The 19,159-nt window shown below is 38.7% G+C and overlaps 1 protein-coding gene across 1 annotated transcript in view; it reads right to left on the reverse strand.

The window, feature by feature from the left end:
• The window catches only part of LOC149437173 (uncharacterized), a 510,919-nt gene that overhangs the window by 58,985 nt on the left and 432,775 nt on the right, over positions 1 to 19,159 (reverse strand). The window contains exon 22 of the mRNA XM_089661020.1: positions 145 to 238. Within this exon, the coding sequence (XP_089517146.1) occupies positions 145 to 238 (94 nt within the window). The remainder of the gene's footprint in view (positions 1 to 144; positions 239 to 19,159) is intronic.

Consider the following 19,159-nt stretch of genomic DNA (forward strand, 5'->3'; position numbering starts at 1 on the left):
ATTGTCCCCCTGGGCCTTTTGCAAAAGCCCTGTTCTTTCCCACAGTAGCTAGATTATTCCATACCAAAAGAGTAAAAGCAGCCAAAAGTGTATTGCCTATTTTAATGGTATTCTAGGTAAAATTTTATATATCCTTACCCTTACCTTCAATTGTTCATTTTCCCTTTTAATTTTCTCCAAATCACCTTTAAGGTCATTAACCACAGCTAGCAATGCCTCTTCTCTTTTCTGGAAATTGCTGTAGTAAAATATTAATATAATGTATATTATTTTTAGAACAATTACCAGCAACAAAATTTCACTTGTATACATAATTTCGAGTAGTATTCAAATTTTTACAAGATGATATACATATTTCCAAGCATAAAAAAAAAAAAAAAAAAAAAAAAAAAAAAAGCAGAAAATCTAAACACAGATCCTTGTTACCAATCCTTGCTTTATATCTGGCCATATCTGATGAAATTATGTCCCAGTTCTCCAATGATGGGGTATAAAACCTAGCTACAACGTGACAAAGTGTCAGCTGAGAGAGTCTGATTTAATTGATAAATCATAATGAGTTCCAGGAAATAAAAGTTGCTTGATTCCCCATCAACACAGTCAGTGTTGATGGGAGAATCCTTCCCGCAGCACTATTGTGTTCTGCCAGGAGGGAGCCTTCCCAAACAGCAGAACACAATGATTACATCTGGTGGCTGTAGCCACTGGCAGTAATCCCATGCAAAAAAATCTGACAGGTTTAGTTGCACTAAAGCCGATTGATGTATCAACCAACCCGACCATGCATGGGATCATATCTCGTGCAGGGCCTGCTGTATTCGATCCATCTATGGCCGATCGTAGCCTTGCTGCCTGCACACAACTCAGAAAACAATGCCCGGCAGTGAAGTTGCCTATCATGAGGTCAGTGTATTATCCTTTTGAGTACAGGGGGACACATTTGGGATATGTGACTATCAACCTAGAAAAGTCTCCATTTGCAAAACTGCTTTGGGAGGGCTCCAGGCAGAGCTGCACTGTATGTATGCAAAGGTATGTTTTATGCTGTCAGCTTTTTACTACATATCTTAATGTACAGTGGATATAAACAGTCTACACACCTCTGTTAAAATGTCAGGTTTCAGAACTTTTTCCACCTTTACTGTGGCCTATAAATTGTTCAACTCAATTGAAAAACAAACTGAAATCATTTGGGGGGGGGGGTAAACATAAAAAACTAAAATAATGTGGATGCATAAGTGTGCACACCCTCTTATAACTAGGGATGTAGCGGTGTTCAAAATTATGTGACAACAATCTCCCATATTCTTCATATGTCTGGGCTATGGGGTAGAGGTGCAAGATGGAAGCCTTTTCTTACGAAGAAAAACATCTAAGCCCAGCTAAATTTTGCAAATGCACATCTGAAGTTTCCCAAAAGCATGTGGGAAAATGTGTTATGGTCTGATGAAACCAAGGTTGAGCTTTTTGGCCATAAATCCAAAAGATATGTTTGGTGCCAAAACAACACTGCACATCACCAAAAGAACACCATACCCACAGTGAAGCATGGTGATGGCAGCATCATGCGTTGGAGCTGTTTTGCTTCAGCTGGAACTAGGGCCTCAGTCAAGGTAGAGGGAATTATGAACAGTTCCAAATAGCAGTCAATATTGGCACAAAACCTTCAGGTTTCTGCTAGAAAGCTGAACATGAAGAGGAACTTCACTTTTCAGCATGACGACCCAAAGCATACATCCAAATCAACAAAGGGATGGCTTCACCAAAAAAAGATTAATGTTTTGGAATGGCCCAACCAGGGCCCAGACCTGAATCCGATCAAAAATCTGTGGGGTGATCTGCAGAGGGTTGTGCACAGGAGATGGCCTCGCAATCTGACAGATTTGGAGTGTTTTTACAAAGAAGATTGGGCAAACATTGCCAAGTCAAGATGTGCCATGCTGATAGACTCATACCCAAAAAGGCTGAGTGCTGTAGTAAAATCAAAAGGTGCTTCAACAAAGTATTAGCTTAAGGGTGTGAACACTTATTCAACCATATTATTTTGGTTTTGTATTTTTACTTCCCTCCACATAAAAGAGTTCAGTTTGTTGTTCAACTGAGTTGTACCGTTTATAGGTTACATTAAAGGTGGAAAAAGTTCTGAAATTATTTATTTTTGTCTTATTTTTTACATCACAGAAACCTGACATTTTAACAGTGGTGTGTAGACTTTTTGGAAAAGCACTCTGAAAAAGCAGATCTGCTAAAACATTGGGGAGGGGGGTTTCTAAAACTGGAACACTCCAAATATGGAGCAATTGTGTATGGTAACCAATCCGCTTCTAATTTCAGCTTGTTCAATTAAGCTTTGACGATAAAACCTGGAAGATGACTGGTTTCTATGCAGAGCTGCACCAGATTTTGCAAAAGATGCATGGCAATTTAACCACATCAACAGCATAAATCAGGACAAACCTACAATGAACATACAAAAATAATTCTGTAGTTGCTATGGAACACTCAATACAAAGCATTGACTGGAGATGTGGGCCACACGTCACCTGTACTATTTCCAGAGCCATCTTTGCATTATTTGTTTTTTCTACTTACATTGAAAGCTTGCTATAAATCAACAGGAAGGCCAAGTGATTTGTATATTAGAAACACAAAAGCTGCAATGCAAAATATATATGACTGTGATTTCTTCCATTCCTATGGATCTACACACTATAACCGTCACAGCATTTCATATTTATTTCTTTGTGTGGTATTCTGTCACACTTTGTGTTCCTTGTTTACAACTAAGAATAACTTTTTGAATAACTATCTTGTATGTCCAACTTCAGCATTGTCCTACAGAACCAATGCATCAGTGAGAGGTTCGATATAATAAACTTTAATAAAAGCACTTTAGTACAGACAAAGCTTCTCAATATAACTTGATGACATCATAATCTTTCCTGTCGTAAATTGTTGCAGTCCCCTGTCTCAAATGTAGAATATGAAACGTTTATAGACATGGATGAAGCAGGACCTGTAAAATTCATCTTTTGAGTATTAACAGTGTATTCATTATTTGTTTTATGTTTTCCCAACATCCTGTTTTAGTACTCTATTATTTATATAGTGTTCTTCAGCCACATGGGTTCGCACATTCCTGTTGGCTGAGACAATACTAGTTATATTAATATCCTTACAATCCATATGTTTGAAAGCATCCCATGCAAGTAGTCATTCTATGTATGCTCAAACCTATCTCCATTGACTGTAGTCAAGAAATTTAGTAACTTAAACAGCAAGTAGCATGAAATAATAAAAAAAATCTTTAATTTTCCCATGCCGGACAAAAAACAGGTTTACTTCAATGTAGCCCTCCCCAGCAACATATACCCACCTTATCTTTGCTTCCTCCACCATTTCACTCTGCTTCTAGGAGTGAAAACAGAGCTACAAGTAGGCTTATGGTTTGGTCCAAACCTATTGCTTGTTAGGCAGTTTGGAAAACAGCAATTTAGTTCAGCTGAGACAAACCTCCAGCAGCACCCATTGTGGAATGTTACAGCTTCCCCTCAGGCTGGTTGTTAGAAGCTAGCAGCCAGTGTCGTCCTAATAACTATGACCCATCCCCACCCATTCTATGGTAAGCTAGAGATTCCTTGCTGACAGTAAACAGAGGGTGGGGACTGTGGGGGGGCGGGAGGCCTGGGATCCCCTATATATGTATTAAATCTCCAATCTTTTTTGTGGAGTTCCCCTTTAAAAAAAAGAGAAATTACGTGGGGTTTCTCCAATAATCTATACCACCCCTTGGCAAAGTGCAGCTGCACTTGCAAAATGTACAGTCTATTTGCCTTTAGTAAATAAATCCCAATGTTGTTCTCATTCTGATGAATCTGTCATAACCCTCAATATTTTAAAAATAAAAATCCATAATTTGTCTGTCCAGCCACCATAGATACAAGAGTGAACAATGCTATAAGTGAAGTTCCTTTATATGATGTCACAGTCTTTGGGATGCTTTTGATGACCTCCATTAAGGAAACTGCAGGTCTGGGAGTGATTACAGCCTTGAACCTGTGATAATTTGGCAGTGAAAAGTTGGGAAGTATAACACCACCTACAATTATTACACATTATATACGCACATTATTGCTAGCAAATATCACTGAGTAATATAGTATATAGTAGATAAAGCCAAATCTGTGATGTTTGAGAGTTTAGCACATCGAAAACTGGCATTATGTATTCTGCATGTTAACCACCAAGATATCACTTCTACAAAACTATTCTTCTTCTTTATACAAATGTTTGCTATGACAATTATTTGATTCATTATTCTAATTTCTGCATTCTTTTGTTTACAGCAGAGTTTTGGAACCAAAGCTATGTGTATCCCTAAGGGTACATTTGACAGCTTCAGGGGGGATTTCGTGCTGCTAAAATAAATACAGAATTACTGATTAAAACTGAAGCAAATAATAAATCACATTTGAAATAAACCTAAGCTAATGCTTAAATTACTTATAAACATAAGGGATTTTGGAACATGTTTACACAGCATTAGAAAATATAAACAATACATGTATTCACTGTTCGGATTCTTGAAAAGGGTGACAAAGCCTTGAGTAATAATGACTAATACAAAGATGTACTTCATTTATTAAAGTTGAACTGTGTGTATCCTGGTTGGAAACCTGCATCATTGCAGCTTTGACAGCAAAACAATCACAATTTTCATTCACACTGTAGTCTGTACTCACACTGTCCTGTGCATATATACCAAAGTGGTTCTAAAGCCAAGATATTTTATAACGTAAAGCATTCTCTGCATTAAGGTAAAAAAAATGTCCCAGTAGCACTATCACCTCCTCAAATACTTACACGAGTCCTCACTTGATCCAGCACTGTGCCCATCTATTGAGGCTCTCTTCTCTTTCCCTGCATGCACAGGACAGCCAGCCAGCAACAGAAGCCATTGGCTCCTGCTGCTGTCAATTAAATCCAGTGAGGAGGCAGCAGGGGGTGTGGCCGAGCTACACTGTGTGTTTGTGTCTATGGACGCACACAGTCAAGCTCTGGAGTAAACCTGCACATTTTCCTCCCATAACAAGCGGCTTGCTATGGTGGCAGATCACATATTCACCATTACCCCATGGATTGCCAAAAACGTCCAAATATTTATTGAACAATGATCACATCACAAATGACATAGTGCAACGATTTGGAGCCACGCAGGACCCCTTTGTCAGGCATGTGATAAATGTATACGTCAGTACAAAAGTATTTAAAGTGTTCTCAACCAATCAAGAACCCAAAAAAGTGACACCCCCTACCGACTGATGTTATAATCCCGCCAAAAAACATTTGAATACCCTTGGGTTTGGTGGGATTCTGATGTCATATGACACCAGTAGGCAGAGGGTGGCACTTTTTTCTGGTTGAGAGCACTTTAAATACTTTTGCACTGATGTACACATTTATCACATACCTGACGAAGGGATCCTGCGCGGCTCCAAAACAATGCACTATGTCTTTTGTGATGTGATCATTCTTCAATAATTATTTGGACGTTTTTGGTAATCCATGGTGTGCTGGCGAATACATATATTTGAATTGTGGTGTCTCTAGTTCCAGATGATTGTCGCTGTAGCATGTGCTACACCTAAGCCTTATCCAGGAAAGTGTGTGATGGGAATATTGACATTGCTATGGTGGCAGACACAGAAGAGGAGGAACCAAGAGCACCAGAAGGGTCCATTGTACAGAGGAGGTTTGGTATTTTAAGAAAATAAAAGTCTTTATAGCCACTTTAAGTCTTTTTCTACATACTTCACTTGTTTTTCTCCCCACCAGGGTTAGTCACTTGGTTATTATTATAGAAAGAACTCAAGTCAATGGCTTTGATGGAAAAATGCAGCTTGCTTTTGACATCTGTATGAAAAGATTCTGAGATCATTCATTGAAGGTGCAGTTGACCTGCATTTAAGCTGCTTCAGCTGTTTTTTCTTTTCCATAGACTTGTGTCAGGAGGGAAGAACTTCTGATATGGAAAAAAAATGACTCAACAGAGGCCCAAATCAGACCTCAATGTACTAACAGAGGTGGACTACAGTTGATAAGACCATCCCCAACCAGCCAAAAAACTGAAAAAAAAATAAAAAAAACAGTAGATGACGCTTGTTTTTAGAGCCTTTATTTATTTTTGTTTAGCATTTAAATATTTTTTTTAACATTTACGGATTTGTAAATTTACACTATATGAGTCTATTATATTGATAAACCTAAAATGAACTTAAAAGAAACCAAAGCATAGGAAGCATAAATCAAACATGGATAAGATGCATGGATGGAAAGGTTGGGGGGGATGGATGGATGGATAACCTATCTTACCATGCAGCCTGCTCACTGCTGTCAACATGATGAGGAAGAAAACCTTGTTGGTATATAGTAGTTCCTCAGCAGCTTTATCGATCGTGCATGTGAGAGTAATCTGGATTTGACCCTAAGATTCAGAATCGTTATGTGCATCTCAGTGTCTAATACCATTTAATCTACAAACCTCAGGGTCATCAGCTTGGCTTTCCATATTTCATTTTTTTCACAGGTGTTATAACTTATTACCTGTTTACAGCCTCTGCTATAGTTTATTATATAGTTAAAGAGAAATTACCCTTTTCTCAACAAATCCTCACAATAGGCTATTACTGTAACATTTGCATCAAAGCTCTCTGCATTTAAATATTAGCTTTGCCCATCCACTGTACTATTTATCTATTTTTCTAAACATGTTCACGGAGGCTTCTGTAGCTGCAGCTGGAGGAATAAGACTACAAGCAGGTGCCATGGGACCATATAAGAGACAAGATAACCACAGTAGTGTTAGGCCACCCATAACCCTAATATCAGTTTTGATAGTGCTGAGCCTTTGAAGAATCACAGAGACAAGATGTATGCAAGGTTCCCAGCTATGACTGAATGTGAATGAAAACCAGTACACATGTGGCAAACAACTATATACTTAAATGCTCTACTATGCATTGCGAACCAGAGAACTAAGGTTCTGGATTAGTAAAGAAAAAAGCAAAATAAAGTAGTATAGATAACGAAAGCAGAAGTAAAACACAACCTTCAAATATCGCTCTTTCTGTTTTATCAGAAGGCAGAATGAGCTAACTATCCTCACTTCGTATTCTTCTTGGTTTAAAGAAATATACTGGGGACAGGATAAAATTCCATGACAGAATGACTCTAGAGACATCTTTGATCATTCGTTATGATGCATAAAATATGTCACAGCTGTACCATAAAAGATATCAGCCATCAGGCATGGCTGTCATTTGCCCTTGCTGGTTTATAGGAGGGAAAAGGAAAAAAAAAGAGAAAAATAAAACAGCTTTTCTGTTTTGTACTTGTGCTGAATTACTACTAGGGATAAACAGTACCTATTTAGTCTATGCACATATTATCATACTCCTGGTATATTTCAAATGCAACGTAGTCATAAAATAAACATGCTAAGGAGGATAGATCTGCTTGATATTGGGTTACAACATACACCATTTCGTATGTTGTTATAAGCTGTGAATATGTTAAAGGCTGGTGGAGAGCTAGGCTCTAAAAAAAGGGATTACACAGTTCCCCAGAGACTGGCCCCTTTCATTTGATTCTCTGTGATGCACGCATCTTATTTTAATTCAGAATCTGATCCTGGGTAACAAAAGGCACAGTTATGACTACAAAAGGAAAAACGGCAAACCAGAAATTCATGAGATTAATATCACCGAAGAAAAAAAACAATATTAAGGCAACAAACCGGGTTTTTCCTGTAGTTAAGGGAGCTATTTATTTAGGATTGTACATAAATCTTGGGAGAAGACAGACAGGCATACTGTATGTAGGATCAACGGTTTAATTTAGCCTGCCACTTTTCGGGATGTGTTTGATGTAGACAGGTTGAATTGGGACTTGTCAGGTTTTTCTACCCAACCCATCATTATTAGTACTCTGCATAGCGGCTCCACCGTATGGCAGTATTACAGAATAATTATTTCTGGGGATCTTGCAATAAAGTGCAGAAAATCTTACAGGCATACTATGATAACTAGATATCATGATTATAGTGATTATTGTTTTTTTTATTACAATACATCAGATGTAAAAGGAAAAGTAGCCTCATGAAAGAAGGCTGGTGAAAAGGCACTTAAATTGTTTTTTTATTCTTTAACCTTCAGTAAAGTAAAAACAAAAGACAGCTGTAATCTGAATGATTGCATGTGGCTTTAATGTCAGCAGGAGTGTAACCTTGTAAAGTATATGGTTGTCCCACCACCTGGGCACTTGGAAGGTCAATATATGACCAGGGATTCATATGATGATTACACAAGTAGGCTCATAGAAGCAATGAAATAAGTGTTCTTTTTCTCAATAAAAAGGTGTAATTTTGTGCCAGATTATATCTGTTTTAAATAGAAACACAGTACTTTTTGGAAGTCCCCTTAGATTTTGTAGGTTCATGGGCAGAACATATTAGGTTATGGTTCCTAGGTTACATCTGCTTATATCCTTAATGTATTTTCAGAACTCCCAGGAGACCTTAAAACCTGGAGGGGGGCTCTATTAATAAAGATACTCACCGGACCTTGCAAAGCCAAGCACTCTGGTCTGCCTCTTCTTTTCCCTACCTGATGACCAATAAGGTTTCACACCACATTTCATAGTCAACTGGTAGACATTGAAGGAGGACAGAGTGCAACCATACATGTTTAGTACAGTTTTCCTATTAGAGAGACCATGGTTTTTGGCGTTTCAAGAGCACTGCAGAATACACTGAGAAAGCAATCTGGTCCTAAAGGGCCTACTAGAAATTCCAGGAACCTGTTAATCTCTTTATTTTTCACAGGTACTGCATTAGTTTTCTTTGTTTTTTTCCTTTATTTTTACCCAATGATCCTGCTAGTATTTTTCAACTTACTTTAACAGACGAAGCTGTTCAGACAAAGTAGCAGTAAGTTGAGACAAACTGTTTAACACTACCAGGGGTGCTTAGAATGTTTAGCTTTTATTTATTTTTGTAAAATCTTTATCCCAAAAAGAAAAAGAAAAACAGTTTCTGTAACTGCTTTTAAAGTGTTAACTGGAGTTCAGCTTCAATTTTTTAGTCAAGTCAATCTAAATCTATGTCCAACACTATCCTCTCCCCAGAATGGCAATTTTGCTGTCCATAGGTGTCTGCTTTATTACCTTAACCAGAACATATACACCCTAGGAAAGGAAGTGCCTTACTGGCTGGATCACCAGGAGAAATAAAAGAAAAAAAGCCTAAAAAAAAAAACGAACTGATGCAGCCACCACTTCTAAGGTAAGCTGCAATATATTACATTTTTGTTTTTGAGTTTAATACCGCTTTAAAGAGATCACATCAACACCTCAACAATTTGCATGCAAAAGCACAGAAAAATCTAATATTTTAAATTATTTTCCAAAAATAATGTTTTATTCACTGGCAATGTGCCTTTACATTTCCTAGAAAAATTGACTGGTCAATTGCCTAAGCACAGCCCTTCTACCTTATTGCATGTCATAGTCTTCTCCTCTGTGCTGACTTAGCTCCTCTGCCCCTCCCCTTCCTACAAAATCTTTTATGTAGCTGCTGATAGAAGAGTGAAGGGGAATACTAAATTGTAGCACTTAAGTGGCATCTTGGAGTTTACGGAGACTGTTGACATCACATCCAACATGCCAGTGCCCAGCGATAATCTCAGCACTTTTAGATGTCTACAGCTTGGACAAATGTAACATATACAAAACATAAAACCTTGCAGAATCCCTCTAGAAATTGGAAATCACTTTCGCAGACATAACTACTAACTTCAAGTTCTCATGCTGAGCAGCTGCCCTACTGCATTTTGAATATCGCAGGTTGGTCCCTTGGCATGGGTGCCATTCAGAGAATGCTTTGCATTTTCTCAATGAATACGAAGTATTTACTGATTGGACAAGATGGAGAGTGTGACATCACCACCCCACTTATCCACCTTGTTCAATCAGAGAATGCTTTGTATTAATTGAGAAAATGCAAAGCACTTCCTGAATGTCCACTGTGTCTAGAGGCCAACTTCCTGGGTTCATTAAGTAGTAGGGCAGTCACTCAGCATGGGATGTGGAAACTAGTGGAGATCATTGGAGCAGAAGTATTTACTACAGTGATTCCAGTTTCTAAGGGGTTCCCACAGATAGGGCATATGCATAATTACATTGGTCCAAGCTGGACCAATGTAACTATGTAAAGAATGCCATAGCTGGAATTCCCATTTAAAAAAAAGATCTATCCATTTCCATTGCATACCATATTTTAGACCCAGCAAGATTATCACTGGGTCTCTGTGCTTCAAGCAATGCAAGCAGATCAACCCAGTACAAGGCTTCTGAAAACATCAGTACTGTCCTCAAGAGGAGCTAAACAGTACTCAGTCTCAGTACTCCTCTTTTGAGGAGCTAAGCAAATATCAAAATGTCTTGATGGGTGGATGTCATTTTTGAGAAGCAGACGTTTTTAAGCAATCCACATGTGGTTCTGAGCCTTCTGAACCAATAAATGAAGGGTCCAGCAGGGGCGGACTGACAACTCATGGGGCCCCCAGGCAATAGGGGATCATGGGGCCCCTGTGTCCTTGCCCAAACTCAAAAAAGCCTATGAAAAAGGTACCAGTGGCATCTCATGGGGCCCCCTACTGACCTGGGGCCCTCGGGCAGTGCCTGCGTTTCCAAATGGTCAGTCCGCCCCTGGGGTCCAGGGACTTTCAGGTAAAGAAGGAAAGGGCTGGATGAAGATGGACATCCTCCAGTCTGGGAAAAAAAAAGTCTCTGACTTGCTACGGCATTTATTGCATACTGTGAGTGGATTTGGAGTAAACTATTTCAGTAAAGGAAAGGAACCTGTCCAATTATGCTAGACTAAAGGTAAGGTCATAATGTACAAGATTATTTAATGCACACTCCAGTCAAAGTTAACAAATAAAGAAAAGATTAAATGTTGATAAGTTCTCGGACACATCGAATGCAGAACAGTGAGACAATGAGACACTAACTAGACTAGAGACACTCGCTGACACTTGACTGACCGAGTCTGCCTAGGAGTGAGTTTCACTCTAGAGGAAAAAAAAAAAACTCATACACTGTCACTAATCTTCCTCCCTGCCTGGAACACAAAGCTCTCTAGCAGATATAATACTGTGTTGTTAACACAATTACCATACAGATTTACTGACAAAGAGCCTGACTGAGGTGACAACACCCTGTCTGGAGCATTGCCTTATATACATCCTTGGCTAGTCCAACGGCCCAAGAGAAACAGCATGAGCTGATTGGACATCTGACTGGCACCATGTGCATCCGAATGAAACAAATGGAATGAAATTCAGGTCCATTCATTATCTGAATTATGGAACAAATTAGAAAATCAAATTCAATTCCCCATAGGCTTGAACTACTATTGAATCATGTGATGTCATGAACGAATGGAAACAAAAAATTTGTTTTAGTTTTTTTTTGGATTCGTTGTCATTCGTTGTGATTTGGATATTAATTTACATCTGAATGTCTGGATAACAAATTTTCAAACAAACTGAATCGCACATGTCTAAGGGCCAGTTCACACCAGTGCATTGATCTGCATTTTAGCGGAGCTGTAAAACACAGATCAACGGAAGGACATCTGAAAAAAAATTTCCGATGTGTCCTATTCATACCATAATACTGCGTTGACCTGCGTTGCGCAAAAATGCAACATGTATGCATTTTAGTGCAAAGCAATGGATGTAAGTGGATGTCAATGCAATGCGCAGGATTTGCTGTGAAAATGCAGTACGCTTTTTAATGCATGCTAGAATTCATGTTAACGGACATCAAAATATATGGCAACAGATGTCAGTGCGTGACTAAAATGAATGGAAATGTACATCCATTTCCCATACATTTTAGCACAAGTCAGTGTGAACAAGAAGGTCAATTCACACCAGTGTATTGATCTTAGCGCAGCTGTAAAACACAGATCAACAGAAGGGCGTCTGAAAAAACAAGTTTTTGCGTTTCAGAAGCGCTATTCAGTTAAAAAAAAAAAACGCAAGAAAAGCTCATGAAAAATGCTTCCCTATGTATGTCTATGTATGTTTTCACACTGGGTCGTTGGTCTTCTGTTGCGGTGTAAAAAATCCTGCTTGCAGCATTTTTGGACCATGCCATTTCACTTAAAAAAAAAAATGCACCAAAAACGCACTCCTCCATTGAAATCAATGGAAAACACGGCAAAACTGCCTCAAAAACACACCCGAGATGCATTTTTGGTGCAGTTTTTAAGCCACGTGTCCTTTAAAAAGCGCAGCACGGCAAAAGTGTGATAAAAACGCACATGCATTTTTGCCGCAGATCTGTGTGAAAGTGCCCTAATGCTGCATTGTGCTAAGATGCAACATGTATGCATTTTAGCACAACACAACGGATGTAAGCACATGTCAACTCAATGCACAAGATATTCTGTGAAAATGCAGTACACTTTAACACACACTAAAAAGCATGCCAACTGACATCAAAATGTATGTCAACAGACGTCAGCATGTGACTAAAATGGATGGAAATGTACATCCATTTTCCGTACATTTTAGCACAAGTCAATGTGAAGCGGCATGTACAGGTGCTTCTAGTTAATGCAACAAGCTACTCACTAGCAAAACCTTATGTGAGTAAAGAACAGGCATGAAGCAAAGGGAGGAAGGTTCCTTGGCTTGGAACTAAAATAAACTACTATAAATATAAGCAATTTTTATATTATTCTTGTACAGATAATTTGTAATGTATAATCTTACTGAACCCCAGCTCAGCAACTATGTCAATCATGTAGACTCTATGCAGAAGAAGAGAGGTCTGGTCTTTGAGCTTGTATCATACGTTCCTCTTTTATTGTCATGTAAACCTATCAGTCACTACACAAACGGTCTACCTTACTTTGGGCCATAAGTGTCAAGGTGTTTGCTCCAAAAAGTGATGCAAAACTGAGAACGAATACAAAAAACATGGCCAGGTGCTTATTAATTTTCCTCTGTTGATGGCCATCTTTTGCCCACAATACTAATTCATGGCAACTCCAGTTTAAGGTAATGTGTAAAGCAAAGCATTAGCAGTGAATGACTATTAGGCCCCATTCACACCTGAGCGTTTTGTAGCTCGAAGCTCCAAAACGCCCAGGGAGAAAAAAAATCATTACTCCATAGAGCATCTCCACTCCCAGTCACTTGAAGCAGAACACCTGAAGCTCAAAAAAAGTTTTAGAGCTACTTTTGTAGCTCCATTCGGACAGACTGATGCATTTTTGGCGTGTTTTTCATTCCCATAGAAATACATGGAAACACGCAAATCACGTGTTTTCATGCGCTTTAGCGCATTTTGTCGTGTGACCAATTCATGTCACAGATTAAATTTTTCTCTATTGGCGAATACAAATACGCCAGAACTCAAAAAAGCCGAAAAGGCCATTCACAATGCCATTCTTGATTTTTTTCATCTTGCTGTACCATTGCCTGTGGAAGGAGTTAGGTGGAGCTAGCAGATCACTTCACTAACACCCTCTGCAAGAGTGATGTATATTTAGGATTAAAGTAGAGTAGATAATATAGCACACATCACCAAATACAAAAAAGCCCATTATAGTGTATGTAAAGCCAAAACATTATTTTAAATTTTAGGTGAAGAAGAGTGGGGTTTAAACCTCTGTCAGTTTTTTGGGGTTTTTTTGCTGCCTGTTTGTCCTCACCTATATATGTTCCCTCAATGCTTGCTCTAGTAACAACATCATTTTCAATTTCCCATCACTTTCTGTCTCATTCACAAGGACAAATAGAAAAGGTGAATCTTCCCAGCACGGACACATACAGTAATATAAAATTGGGTCCTTCCCTACTCTATCCAAAATCCAAAATCCAGGGCACTACCATGTTGTCGTTGCTCATCTCTGAATACTGTGCTAGCAAATGTGACAGGCCAAAGCTAGTAAAGTAGAACTTCAATCATCGCCGCTATAAACTTCTTTAACCCTCTCAATGGAGGAGTGACAGATTTTCTAGATGGGTGTAATTCAACATGTTTGTTTGCATCAGAGACCACTCGATGACCAGCAGTCTGGCTTAAGGTTTTTGGGTTTTTTTTCCACTTACTGGGGCTCCTTTAGTAGAAAATAATCACTTGCTGTTTTCTTTTCATCAAAATAAAATAAACCACTAAATACTTTGCTGCTAAGATACTTTTAACCAATAATATCTGCACAGAAAATAACTCAAGTCTTGAGACCATGGAGTTCATGGTAGTCCTGGAATCTCCTTTACTGAGAAATGTGCTTTGGTGTGAGCAGCTAACACAATAATTAAGTTCTTTTTTTTTTCCCCTTCCCAAAGACGATCAAATCTTCTTGTCAGTTCCTATATTTCCTTTTCTTTTGTGCAGCTGCCACATTAACTGTTTTCTGTTTGAAAGTTTACTCCTATTAGCCCAACATACATGGGTCATTACATTATTTGTAAATTTACTACCCAGCAGTGCTTTGAAAGAGAAAGAGTAAACAGCCGCTTACCCAACATAAAGAATCGATTAGTGGTCGCCATCTGGATCGGCTCTGCAGAAACTGGCTGCCATATGTTTTGGCCAACATGACAAAACAAACTGTTTTATATTGTCACCACCTCCAGCTCTGTTTTATGTATTGTACCAGCTTTAATAGACTTATGAAATGGATTAGAGGCTGTTTCACTTGTGCCCTACTGCTAGATCGAAAGGAAAAGAGAGAAAAAAAATACAGAGGAAGGCTTTAAAACAGCGTACACTGCTTAGAATAGAAAACTCCTGACGGCTTCAAATAAAAGAGGTGCTGTAATTGTTACATGCCCGTATTACTGCACTTATTAAATCTATAAAGGCTTTCATTAAAAGTAATTATTTTAACTATTTTCTTATCAAACCGGGGAAGGCTAAAATATAAAGTGACAGTGTTAAAGTGACAGTAAATCTTAATTATAATGTTATTCTTTTAGTGTAAAAGGGCAATTAATAACATTTACAGATATATCAGTGAGAGCTAAACACAAATAATTTTTGGTCCTGTTACTGTATCCTAAAAAAAATATTTAGTTATTATTAATCACAAACACTTGTATTATTGTGAGAGGTTATCTACACTTATATAGATTATAATATCTATGATTGATTATATGTGATTTACAGGCTGACTACTGCTAGAACAGCAGGACAAAAGGTACAATTGATCTGTAAAGGAGTCAGATGTTCCTTGAAATTAAATTTATCTGAAATAAAGTCTGAGTAAGGATTCTTCCCACAACTTATTTCTGTATCCGTACTGAAAACCTCTACTACACCTCTACTATACTGGAGGGCTGGAATTATCACCTGGTACATTTTTCTGTCAGTGTAGCCAATGCACAATTTTCTCCAAATGTTAATGCTTGTATTCTTTGTTTTTCATTGAAAAACTTAGAGAGCCAAAGATTTTGCTGAAGATATCTGATGGCATGAACCATTAAAGACCAATGGAACTTTTTAGTTTAAAATAGTTAAACACATTCCAGATGCAAAACAAAAGGGAAGCAATGTCTTACAATTTGTTTTCTTTAAAAAACAGCCACCTGTCAGCATGCTATAGAAAGGGCCCTTTTCTCTCTGTGTGGCAGCAGTGGTCTCTCTGCAGAGATCTGACACACCCCATACTGAATCACAGATAGATCTTTTCATTTACCAGGGAGCATAAACTTTGCTGATTCCACACCTACAGGACTGACTGAGCAAGGGGTGTGTTACACCTCTGCAAAGACACCACTGCTTCCACATAGAGAGCAAGGGTCCTCCTCTATAGGTAAATATCTGTTTATTAGTTTTCAAGGGAAATACAAAGATGAGTAACAGATGCAGATAAACATATAATAAAAGACATAGCCATACAAATGATCTAGGCAGCATCCTAAATGATACAAAGAACAACATGAGTTAGGCATGATGAAATGCAAAGGTAGTGGGGAATAATCCGCAAAGCACAGGAGCTACCAATATACAATATGCCGGACAATCTGTTCAGAAGTAGAACAAAGCGTTTGAAAGATAAAGAAAAAACTGGGTACCCAATAAGGGTGTTCTACTAAAGCAGACAGTTGATCTGGACTTTAAAAACAACCCTGGCACATATATAAAAACACCCATTGCCCTACACATGAACAACTACCTCATATTTGAAATCAGTCACTAGTTTATAGAAATCCCATTCTATAAACTAATGAGTAAGAGAGTCACATACAAAGATGGATTTACAGTAAGACATACACTGATCAGCAATCAAATTATGATACACCGAATATTGGGTAGGTCCTGCTGAGGCATGGACTCCACTAGACCTCTGAAGGTATGCTGTGGTATCTGGCACCAAGCTGCCAGCAGCAGATCCTTTCAAGAAGAACTCCGGGATAGGCAAAAAAAAAAAAAAAAATCACACATTAGTACATCCCCCCAAAACACTAAACAGTTAATACATTTGTGGAATTCCTTACTAGAAAAGAGAAATTCCTTGAAGAGAAAAGTTAAACTGAATTTTCAGGCAGTCAAAACTGAAATTCAAAAGATAACACCATCTGCTCTGCCAAGGAGGAGATGTAACAGCAGGGATTACATCACATTCTCTCCTCTCTCTCTACAGAAAAGGAAACTACAGTTCCCATCAACCACTGGGAATTTCACTGTGGGTGAGTACACTAGGCCTGTATGTTGAATGTGTCTGAGAGTCTCGGTCCACCCACCACTGCAAATGGGTCTGAATTACATCACTGCTGGAGATAGAACTACATAAGGGATGTGCCAAGACTAGAGGCTGGGGAAATGGGAGGCATAGTGGCCACTGGTCTTACAAACAAGAAACCACAGACAATTAATGGATTGATTATAATTGAATATAATATAGGCTATTTCAGAGAAACTACTAAGTGAATCAGAAGATGGATGACATATTCAGCATTAAATCAGAAACAAGGACATGTAAAGAAGTTCTGCTTTAAGTTCTGTAAGTTGAGAGGTGGGGTCTCAATGGATCGGACTTGTTTTTCTAGTACATCCCACAGATGCTTGATTGATTGAGATCTGGAGAATTTGGAGGCCAAGTCAATACTTCAAACTCTTTGATAAGTTTCTAAAAATATTCTTGAACCATTTTTGTAGTTCAGCAGGGTGCATTATCCTGCTGAAAGAGGTCTCTCAGGGAATACTGCTTACATGAAGGAGCAACAACATTAAGGTAGGTAGTATGTGTCAAAGTAACATCCACATGAATAGCAGGACCCAAGGTTTTTCAGCAGGACATTGCCCAAAGCATCACACCGCCTCCTCTGGCTTACCTTCTTCCCACAGTGCATCCTGGCGCCATCTCTTACCCAGGTAAGTGGCACACATGCACCCGGCCATCCACATTATGTAAAAGAAAATGTGATTCATCAGACAAAGCCACCTTCTTCCATTGTTCCCTGGTCCAGTTCTGATGCTTACTTGTAGGTGCTTTTGGCTGTGGACACAGGTCAGCATGGGTATCCTGACTGGTCTGCGGCTACACAGCCCCATACGCAACAAACAGCAATACCCATTTTTTCTGCTTTCAACACATTGACTTCATGGACAATAAGGTTACTTGCAGCCTAATATATCCAACTGACATTCAAGTTGTATTGTATATAGATAATCAATGTTATTCACTTTACCGGGCAGTGATCTTAGTGTTATGGCTGATCAGTGTAAGTATAAATCCAAAAAGCTGGAAGCAGTGGTTTGGTTTCTGCTGCTTTTGAAAGTCACTGACTTGACACAGAAACATAACACCGTTGATGTGGCTGGTTCACAATGATTTATTTTACAAATCATTTGACAATAAAATAATTTACCATATAGAGTATGTGTGTGTTCTGTAATTGTGTATATTAAAAATCTATACAGGGGAATGATTTGTTATGGTGTCAGTGCCCCACAGATGGTTCAATACTACACTTGCCGTTGGGGGGCAGAAAAAACATGACTTAACCACATTTTTACTACACCCCCCCCCTTATGCTTTGTGTACGAGTAAAAACGATCCCCCATTATGTATGGCAGGCAGTACTGCAACTGAACTTGACCTATTCAAGTGAATGGGGCCACACTACAACTGTGAGCTTAGTTTGCGGAACAGTATTTACACTCAAAAAGGCCATTTGGCTATCAAAAAAAAACGAAAACAGTCAGCAAGTAGTGGCACCACCTTCTGAATGCATGACTGCTACCCCCTTTCCACTCTGTATAAAGAGATTCAACCAGAAAAATGCACATGTAAACAAGCCCTTTGCAAGGTTCAGTACATATATGCAATTGGGAGAATGATACACACACACTGCTATTCCTCCAAGACAGAAATCAAAACGCAAACTTCAGTAATGCTGCATTTTCCAACTTGCTGGCACATCATTTGCGTATAGTCCCATGCCAGTCCAGTGCCTACGATGACCCATAAAAAATGACCAAGGTAAAGCATCTGCATTGCTTGACTTTTTAAAAGAACATGGTCATTCCAGCATTGTGGGTTTAACAGGTACTAATTGGATGTCTGCAGTTTTAATATGAAATTAATTTATTAGTAATAAACTGAGGATAAGTGTACTTTAACCCCTTTACAACCACATATCATATACATATACTGCCAAAAGTATTGGGACGCTTGACTTTACACGCACATGAACTTTAATGGCATCACAGTCTTAGTCTGTAGGGTTCAATATTGAGTTGTCCCACCCTTTGCAGCTATAAAAGTTTCAACTCTTCTGGGAAGGCCATCCACAAGATTTAGGAGTGTGTCTATGGGAATGTTTGACCATTCTTCCAGAAGTGCATTTGTGAGGTCAGGCACTGATGTCAGATGAGAAAGCCTGGCTTGCAGTCTCTGCTCTAATTCATCCCAAAGGTGTTCTATCGCGTTGGGGTCAGGACTGTACAGGCCAGATAAGTTCATCCATACCAAACTTGCTCATCCATGTCTTTATGGACCATGCTTTGTGCACTGGTCGCAGTCATGTTAGAACTGGAAGGTGCCATCCACAAACAGTTCCCACAATGTTGGGAG

This window comes from Staurois parvus, unplaced genomic scaffold, assembly GCF_062004578.1.
Source record: "Staurois parvus isolate SC_StPar_1 unplaced genomic scaffold, SC_StPar_1.0 ptg001302l, whole genome shotgun sequence".
NCBI lineage: Eukaryota > Metazoa > Chordata > Amphibia > Anura > Ranidae > Staurois > Staurois parvus.